The sequence below is a fragment of the Euphorbia lathyris genome, chromosome 3 (assembly GCF_963576675.1).
Source record: "Euphorbia lathyris chromosome 3, ddEupLath1.1, whole genome shotgun sequence".
Taxonomy (NCBI): Eukaryota; Viridiplantae; Streptophyta; class Magnoliopsida; order Malpighiales; family Euphorbiaceae; genus Euphorbia; species Euphorbia lathyris.
The window spans coordinates 83,802,644-83,812,957 of NC_088912.1; the positions used below are offsets into that span (position 1 = coordinate 83,802,644).

General features: G+C 37.9%; 1 protein-coding gene across 1 annotated transcript; it reads left to right on the forward strand.

Annotated features, from left to right (window-relative positions):
- The first annotated feature begins 6,048 nt into the window (after window positions 1–6,048).
- On the forward strand, window positions 6,049–9,881 carry LOC136224138 (coatomer subunit zeta-1-like). Its single transcript, XM_066012397.1, has 6 exons — window positions 6,049–6,208; window positions 6,848–7,007; window positions 7,912–8,059; window positions 8,179–8,256; window positions 9,290–9,374; window positions 9,621–9,881. The coding sequence occupies exons 1-6, from the start codon at window positions 6,188–6,190 to the stop codon at window positions 9,678–9,680; spliced, it is 552 nt and encodes a 183-aa protein (XP_065868469.1). The 5' UTR covers window positions 6,049–6,187; the 3' UTR covers window positions 9,681–9,881.
- Window positions 9,882–10,314: the final 433 nt, after the last annotated feature.

A 10,314-nucleotide genomic window follows, 5' to 3' on the forward strand; every position in this document is an offset into this window, starting at 1 on the left:
AAGTATCTAAATAATGAGGTTGCTACTAGTTAGAGTTATGAGATTTTGTTAATTATTTTATTTTGTTTGATACGAATAATTTTTTGAGCAAAGCTTATGTCTAACTTTTAATAATTATTGCATGCCAAACAAAAATTTATTGCAAAAGAGTGATGTTTTTTTCGAAATGCAAAAGAATGGTTAAAATTTAATAATTGCAAATTTGAATTGGTATAGAAATGCAAAAGAATGGTAAAAAAATATTTTAGTTATGTGTTAGTATGTGACAGATTTTAAGATATATAATTATGTATAAATAGGGTATTTTAATTATTTAACTTTATGAATCCATCCCATGTATCCAAGCAAGGTTATTTTAATAGCTCACTTTAACTTACCTCACCTCACCTCACTCTCCCTGGGTTTGATTGGATGAGAGGTTTTGAAGGGTAATTAAAAGGAGGACAAGGAAGGGTTGGTGGAAACCCTTATTTTGGAAGATTAAAAAATACGAGGGTAAGGGGTTTGAAGGGTTAATGATGGGTGTTGAAAGGTTCAAAATTAATAAGTTTTTAATAAATTTTCAACCCACCAAATCGGTGGGTTTGGAAGAGTTTTGATGAACCATTCCCTTTCTCCCAAATAAAGGTAAGGGTAATACCCTCTCTCCCCCTCCTTCCCCTTCCCTACCCTTCCCTACCCTCCTTTTAATTATCCTTCTGATACCTGAGAAATTCAGAGAAGAGAAAGAAGGAGAAACAAGAGAATTGAGAGAGAAAGCTGCTAAATCATTTTCATAAAAACCATCTGCAGTACAGTACACGTCTTATAACCGTTAGGCCTCACAACAAATGCCAACGAACACGTGTCAATTTGATTGAAACAGAAATACTACTACTAAATAGAAATACTAAACGTAGCAGCAAAAACACAAAACGGTAGTTCAAATATTTCCACATAACAATCCGTCCCCCTTAGAACCTTGACCTCAAGGTTCTATAACTTGAAATTCTGGAAATCTTCGTTGAATATCAAATGCATATTCCCAGGTAGAGTCTTCAGGAGTTCTGTCTGACCATTGGATGAGGATTTTAGTTGCTGCCTTATTACCTCTTTTCACCATCTTACGATCCAACACTGCAATTGGAACTGGCTCTGCAGCAATGTCACTAGGAAGGTAAGTAGAGACTGCATTTTGGGTGGAAACTTTCCTTCTCAACTGAGAGACATGAAACACCGGATGTATTGACGAACTTGCAGGGAACTTCAACCGATAAGCTACCTTCCCAATTTTATCCTCCACCTCATAAGGCCCAAAGTATAATGGTGACCTCTTCTGGTTGCCACGATGCACAGTGCTCTGCTGTCTGTAAGGCTGCAGTTTGACAAAAACTAAGTCCCCGATAACGAATTCTCTCTCAGACCTGTGCTGATCAGCATGTTGCTTCATTCTTTTCTGAGCTCTCTCAAGCTGGTGTTTCATTATCCGCAGAGCTAACTCCCTATCTTTAAGAAATTGATCAACTGATTCAATTGCAGAATCACCGGGAAAATATGGGACAGGTATTGGAGGAGGCATACCATATACTATTTCAAATGGGGTAGAATTAATAGCAGTGTGGTAATTGGTGTTATACCACCATTCGGCCATTGGTAACCATTTAGCCCACTGTTTAGGATTGTTGCTAGACATACAACGAAGATAGGTTTCTAAACATCTATTCACAACTTCAGTCTGCCCATCAGTTTGAGGATGGTAAGTTGTGGATTTCAATAATTCCACCCCCTGTAATTTGAACACCTCTGACCAGAAAGAGCTGATGAAGATGGGATCCCTATCACTAACAATGGATGTCGGCAGGCCATGTAACTTGAAAATGTTGTCCATAAACAATTGAGCCACTGAGGCAGCCGTATAAGGGTGACTTAGACAAATGAAATGTGCATACTTGCTAAGTCTATCAACCACAACCATTATGGCTTCTTTCCCGGCTGACCTAGGTAGTCCCTCGATAAAGTCCATGCTCACCTCGCTCCAAATATTCTCAGGAATTGGGAGTGGTTGAAGGAGGCCTGGGGTATTAACATTTTCTGGTTTGCAAGTTTGGCAAATTATGCAATTCCTAATGTAATTGCGCACATCTTTTTCCATCCCTTTCCAATAAAACAACAATTGGAGCCTTTTATAAGTAGCCTGAACTCCCGAATGTCCCCCAAGAGAAGTGTCATGCATCAGTTGCAGCAGCTTTTCTTTCAGTTGTGTGTCATTTCCCACCACCAATCTTCCTTTTCTCCTAAGTAGTGAGCCATGCCAAGTGTAGGGAGTTTTTTGTAGATTGCCCTGTCGAAGCTCCTTAATGACAACCTGTAAATGTTCATCATTGACCCAACTCTGCTCAATTTCAAGCAAGAGTCTCCCCACTGGAGTTGAGACAGTAAGAGCAGTGAGCTCCGCAGATGGTAACCTGGATAAAGCATCCGCAGCACTATTGTCCTTCCCTTTCTTGTAGGAGATGTCAAAGTCGTAGCCGAATAGCTTGGCTATGTACTTTTACTGATGTGTGGTGGTGATTCTCTGCTCCAATAAGAATTTGAGGCTGCGGTGGTCGATTTTGATTAAGAAATGCCTATGGGCCACATAATGGTCCCATCTTTTTGCTGCATACACAACCGCCAATAATTCCTTTTCATAAACTGATAGAGACTGATGCCTGGGAGCTAATGCTTTGCTGATATAAGCGATTGGATGAGATTCCTGCATTAAGACAGCACCAATTCCAACGTCACACGCATCTGTCTCAATTACAAATTGTTTATCCGGGGAAGGCAATGCTAGAACAGGTGCTGTTATCAAGGCAGTTTTCAAAGTGTCAAAAGCCAATTGGGCCTGGTCAGACCAAGCAAAATTATCTTTCTTCAGTAAATTTGTCATAGGCTTGCTTATAATGCCGTACTGCTTGATGAAACGCCTGTAGTATCCGGCTAATCCAAGAAACCCCCTAAGTTGTCTGATGTTTACAGGAACTGGCCAATTTGCAACTGCTTCAATTTTCCTAGGGTCCGTAGATACACCTTCCTTGCTAATTATGTGTCCTAAGTACTCGACACTCTGACTTCCAAAAGTGCACTTACCCTTCTTAGCCAATAACTGATGTTGCTACAGTTTCAAAAATACATACCTCAAGTGTTGAATGTGTGTTTCCATATCTCTACTGTAAACCAAAATATCATCAAAAAAGACTAGAACATACTTCCTCAAATAAGGCCTAAATATGTCATTCATCAGACTCTGAAATGTTGAGGGAGCATTAGTAAGGCCGAAGGGCATTACAACAAACTCATAGTGCCCCTCATGTGTTCTGAAGGCCGTTTTGTGAATATCACCAGGATACATTCGAATTTGGTAATACCCTGAGGTTAAGTCAATTTTGGTAAAAACTGAAGCATCATGGAGCTCATCCAGTAACTCTTTAATCACGGGAATTGGGAACCTGTCCTTTACAGTTTTACTATTTAATTCCCTGTAATCAATACACATCCGCCATGTGTTGTCTTTTTTCTTAACCAATACCACAGGAGAAGAGTAAGGACTGACACTGTGTTGAATGGTGCCATTGTCCAATAGCTCTTGGACCATGTTCTCTATCACATCCTTCTGCAAAGGTGAGTGTTTATAAGGTCTGACATTAACAGGTGAGGTACCCTCCTGTAATGGTATTTTGTGGTCATGGGTTCTTTGAGGTGGGAGAGAGGTGATTTTGTTAAATAAGAATTCAAATTCTTTTAGCAATGGCTCAAGTTCTGTTGGGTAGTTTGAGGTGTCTGGTATTAGTGTTTGGGCTAGGCGAACTTGTGCAAAATAGGCTGGATATCCATGGCTCAACATTCTAAGCATATTATTTTCAGAAATCACCTTCACTGAAGTTTTTGCCTTCCCCTGCAGTTGGTAATTAATTCCCTCCAAATTAAATGCCATACTGAGAGAATGGAAATTCCAAGTGATATCCCCCAATGTTTCCAACCACTGCACTCCCAATACCATTTCACAACCTCCCAGAGTCATTACTAGAAAATCTGCAGCAAATGTATACCCCTGTACTTGCCACTGAAACTTCTCACACAAATATTGGCAAGGTATCTCCTGGCCATTAGCCACCACAATTCTAACAGGTTCAATTGCTTTTAGCTGGCATCCCAACCCTTTAACTAAAGTAAGATCAAGGAAGTTATGGGTACTACCTGAATCGATAAGGATTTGCAGAGATTTGCATTTGAAACTGCCTATCAACCGCATAGTCTGTGGGGAAAACTCCTGTAAGCCACCCATTGCACACAGGGAAATGGTAGGAATCTCAGTTTGGCTTTCATTGGAGTCCATTTCTGCTTCCAGTTCTTCCTCCGGACATTCTTGTACCATGATCATATGCAAATATTTCTTCTTACATCGGTGCCCTGGTGAAAATTTCTCATCACACCAAAAACATAAGTTTTTGGCCCTCTTATCAGCGATTTCTGCTTCAGTTAATCTCCTCGTTCGAGGTGGGTTAGGAGGTGTTGCAGTTAATTGATTTTCAGGCCTAGGTGTAGTGTGTGGGAAATTGGTGAGCAGTTTGGGCACATTTGGGGTGGGTAAGAGGGGTGGTTTTTGTGTGGAAGTTGAAGGTGAGCTGTGAGTAAGTAAGGGAAAATTGTGGGTGGATGAAGGCTTATTTATCTGAGCTCTACCTCCCTTAGTAGCATTGAGATAAGCATCTTGCATTCTAGCTAAGGCATAGGCTTGTTGCAGAGTTTTTGGCCCCAACATCTGTAAGGGAAAGGCTATTTCATCTTTTAGCCCACTCAGGAAACAAGTCAAGACATTTTCCTCTGATAAGGTGACCTTGTAGGAACAAACATCAAACGCCTCTATATACTCCAATAAAGATCTAGTTTGAATTAAACGTTTGAGATCAGCCATGGGGTCCTCATAAACGCGTTCCCCAAATCTCCCCTTCACTGCCCTGGCATATTCATCCCAAGGAGGATCTTCAATCAAACCCCTGTTTTTCAAATAAGACTGATGCCACTCTAAAGCCCTTCCTACCAAATGGAGTGAAGCCAACTTGACCCTGGATTGAGGTGGCGTGAGGTCGATTTGGAAAAACCGATCACAACGAAATAGCCATCCCTCTAAATCTGTTCCGTCAAATCGTGGGAACTCAACTTTAGTGAACCTTGTAGCTAGCTGGTAAGGTTGGGTTTCGGGTGAAGAGGAGTTATGATTTTGGTTGAGGTTCACTGAACTGTTAAAATTTGGATTAGGGCCAGTGATGTTCAGATTAGAGATTAACGTCTTGATCTCACCTATAATGGTTCCTTGCTGAATGGCCATGAGCTCGGTGAAGGTCTGCTCCTGCCTCTTGTTGTTCTCGGTGAGCATGCTTTTCACCATATTTTTGATATTTTCTTCAATTTTCTTCAGTTCTTGAGATCTGGTATTATCAGCCATGGTGAAAGGTTTGGATATGGCGGGTTCAAAGAAATCCTAGGAAGGAACTGCTCTGATACCAAATGATACCTGAGAAATTCAGAGAAGAGAAAGAAGAAGGAGAAACAAGAGAATTGAGAGAGAAAGCTGCTAAATCATTTTCATAAAAACCATCTGCAGTACAGTACACGTCTTATAACCGTTAGGCCTCACAACAAATGCCAACGAACACGTGTCAATTTGATTGAAACAGAAATACTACTACTAAATAGAAATACTAAACGCATCAGCAAAAACACAAAACGGCAGTTCAAATATTTCCACATAACACTTTCAAAACCTCTCATCCAATTAAAACCTTAATTAACCCCATTAACCCTCAACCGAATTCATCATCTCAAAATCTACTATTAAGTTAGGTACTAGAGTTGGGGATACCAAATCTCGAATTTTCTATTAATTTTTTTTTTCTATCTTATTGCACACTATTACTAAAAAAAATCGTATATTAGGAGATTCTCCTCAAAATTTCCAACATCTTATAATTTTGACAATAATTAAAATAGTTTTTCTTAAAATGAAAAGCGAAAATAATTTGCAGTAAAAAAAAAAAAAAAAACCTAAAAAATGAGAATTATAAAAATAAAATGTGCGGAAGACCGAACTCTCCTTCTTACAAAACGAACTTAAATTTCTCAAAATCGAACTGAAATTTTTGCAACTATCGAAGGAATTCCCGCAATGGCGCTCTCCGGCTCTTATGTAAGTCTATCTCTGTTCTTTAATCTCCGAGTTATAATATGCGCTGAATCTCAATTTCACTCACTATTGATTGAATATGTGTATTAGAGATCTCGATCTGCACGTATGCTCTGTTAGGTTGCCGAGAAAATGTTGGAACTGAGTAGTTAAATTGTGTCTTTACTTCATTTCTTCTTCCTATTATTGATTGGATCTCATCTGATTGTAATTTCCTATCCACGGAGTTTAATTTCAACCCAACTATAGGAGAAGTATAATCTGTAGAGATGATTGGATCTACACTCTAAAGGTGTAGGCATGATTGGTGTAACTCGATTTTCTGTGCCTTTGAAATCATTGATGGATACAGCTCATAATGGGCTTGGCTCCGGTTTGTTTTCTTGCTTAGATGCTCTACGGATCTAAGATCTTGGGAAGGAACTGATAGTTGAGGTTATTTGAGTGTAATGGGTGGCTGCCATAAATGTTATACATATTACTTGTTTGGGTTTTGACTCTGATATAGTGATGTGATGGGTTTTTAACTTGTCTTGCATTGTAAATTTGGTCATCTCTCCATCTAGGTGGTTTTAAGATTCAGTATGTGCTCTTTCCTTTCCTCAACATAAATTGTGAAATCTTTGGTTTTATGTTCTGCAGGATGCGTGCCCCATGATAAAGAACATTCTGTTGCTAGACTCTGATGGAAAGCGTGTGGCTGTCAAATACTACTCAGATGATTGGCCTACCAATAATGCAAAGTTATCTTTCGAGAAGTCTTTATTTACAAAGACTATGAAATCAAATGCACGGACAGAAGGTATGCTTCATAATTTGTATAACATTTTTAGAATAGCATTAGTACTACTTGTTATATGATGGTTAGTTGATTTGTTAAGTCACATATTATAATGCAAAACTATATGGTTGCATCCTTTGCTGCTCTTTAGCAGCCCATACAGAAAAGTACTTTATTAGTGATGTAGATCCTTATCAATTATTTTTCCTTCGCCTCCCTGTTAGTTCTCTCATGTTTTATTGCAAAGCAATTTAGGAAGCTTCGTTCTTTATAAATGATGAGAAAGATGTTATCTTCTGCGGCACCAGGTAATGAGACTGATGCCTATTATTCCTTCATCTAATCTCATGACAAGCAATATGCCAAGTAATTCATGAATGATTAACCATGTTTAGCTGTTTTTTTTTTTTTAGTCTAAACCCATAACATTGTGAAGCTGGGTCTATCTTGAAATTTCAAACTATCAAATTTCAATTTTGGGTTAGGCCCTAGACTACATTGGGTTCAACTGCATGAATTAATATATCTATATTCTTATGTGGTGTCATCATGAAAATTGTGAATATATGCTTTCAAGAACTTATTTCCAAGGGACTGTTGGCAAGTGGAGGATCCTAGTTTTGCTTTACACAGAGCTTTAGTGACGCAGTAAGTGGCAATAGTATTATGACAGAGCTGAATTTTCAACATCTTTTTAGCATGATCACAACATTTGATTTGACAACTGAATGGATTCGAATGAGTAGCCAGATTAAATACCAAAAGAATAAAATTTTGCAAGACTCAGGCATGTTGCCCGATATTGCGCGACTGTGAAAGTAAACACTCGAAAAGTTTATCATGAGCCTTGAAGATTCTGCTTAATCTGGTAATTGAGGTACGAGATATGGTATAACCTACTTCGTTGAAATGTTTCCATGTGCAGCGGAGATCACAATGTTCGAGAACCACATTATCGTTTATAAATTTGTCCAGGACCTCCATTTCTATGTGACTGGAGGTGACGATGAAAACGAACTCATCTTGGCTTCTGTTCTTCAAGGATTCTTTGACTCGGTTTCCTTGCTGTTGAGGTGATTTTAGTTTTAAATATAACTTAGTATGTGTCTTGATTTGATTTGGTTATTACTTAAGTTTTTGTTTCTCTATCAACAAGGCTCTTAACTAGTTACCTTCCATGTCCTTGTTACAGAAGTACTGTTGACAAGAGGGAGGCACTTGAGAACTTGGATCTTATTTTCCTGTGCCTTGATGAGATAATTGAAAGAGGGTATGCAATTTTTTCCTTAAATTCAACAATATATATTTTGTACCACCCTTTTTGAATTTGTTTTACATTTTGTCATTTTATTTGCTATTGCACTGTGTAATTCATTTGGGGAATTGAATGGAGTAATGCAATTTGGAATATCAAGGAATTTCTTTTTCCAACTGAACATATCATAGTACTCCTATTTGGGTTAGTGGTGTATGGTAGAGCAATAATGTCCTTCTTTACTCTTAGCTGTTCTTTCCTGTTTCTTTACTCTTCTCTGTTCCCTCCTGCTTTTAGGGCATAACGAATTTCAGGTTTTTCTTATTTAATTAGTTTTACTGTTGTCCTTTTGAGTTGTTACAGATGTTTTTGTCTGTTAGAGTGGACGTTGGAGTTCAACAGTTGTTATGATCAAACTGGTTCAGGCCCCCACACCTAGGGGTGCTTCCGATTAACAAAGCATAGAATACATAGATCTCTCATTTCTTTGCTTGGGACGAGAAAACCATGGTCACTCACTCCTGAAGAGTGATTGACTAGGTCACACAATAGGGAATATGATTGATTGGGTGGAGTTGAATTTTATCCATATAGCCTATAGGAAGGGTTCAAGTATCCATTATGAAAGGCTTGTAGATAATTTAAATTTGAGCTTTTTCTGAATTGAATTCTAAAGCCATTATTATGTCTATGCTGCACGGAAACTGAAAGGAAAGGATAACGGGAAACATTATTTCTAAAAAAACATAGCTAGGAAATGAAAACCGAAATGAAACTGAAACAGAAACGGTCATGGTCACCAAACTCGGGAACGCTACTGAAGAGGAGTTTCCGTGCAACATTACATGTTCTTTAGGGCCACTCTCCAGCACAATTCTAAGAGGATTCAGCTTGTTTATATTCGTTACAATATGCATTCTGGGAACAACATATCACGGTGCCCATTAGGGAATGCAATAACCATAAACAGCCACATGCCACGCTTCTCATTCCTTTCTAATGCTCCTCATGAAGCTTGAACTCATGTTTTATGTATCTGTTTTGGCAGGATGATACTCGAAACAGATGCTAATGTTATTGCAGGAAAGGTTGCAGTAAATAGCATGGATCCTAGTGCACCTTTATCCGAACAGGTTTATTTTTTCTACCCACCTCTGATTTTCTTACCACTAACTACTCTAGTAAATATTATTGAATTACCATGTGAAGTGGGAAAATAATGAACTGCCATAAGAAATTGTTAGTTTTGCAGACTGCAAGATTCCTAAGAAACCATTGTTTGTTTATTTGCACAATTGCTCCATACACTGCTATGCCAGTTGCTATTCACCTCTTATTTTCTTAACTAACCCATTTAATTCCTTTCCCAAACGTTGTAGACCATAAGCCAAGCATTGGCAACGGCACGTGAACATTTGACAAGAACCCTCTTTCAGTAAAAAGCTCATATGGTACGCTGAGAAAATGGCTTGCTTGAATTTTATTCATTTGCTATGTTTTTGCTCCTATTCAATTTTTCGCCATGAAGCAAATCATCAATATATTCATTCTTGTTGTACTCTAATAACTTTGGTGAGAAAAGTAGTTGCATTTTGGCTTGTTTTGGATATGCAATGAATAATTATTTAGCTTGTCCTTCATATGAGTTTAATGTGGTGGATACGAATTAAATTGTTGATTAATGCTTGCAATTAAATATAGCAGACACCACCACCATTCAATTACTGCTTCTTAATTTCATGGCCCATGTGTTGGACCCAACTTGTGAAAAATTTAATTTCCAAAAATTGGAAACTAGATTTTTAATATGAAATGCTTTTTCATAAATAGATTGATCTTTGTTAAATTTTCAATTATTCATAAATCATCTTCTTAAAAAGATTTACAAAGCATTCTTATTGTTTTACAATTTACAGATTTTTTTATGCTTTTATTTTCTCTAAATTAGATTTTCTTTGGTGTATCTTTATTAATATTCTTTATTCATGTCGACTTCCTACTTGCTGACAATGTTATAAATGTTCAATCTAACCTAACAATCCTTTTCATGTTCTTAAGTTCTACTAGGCTTCA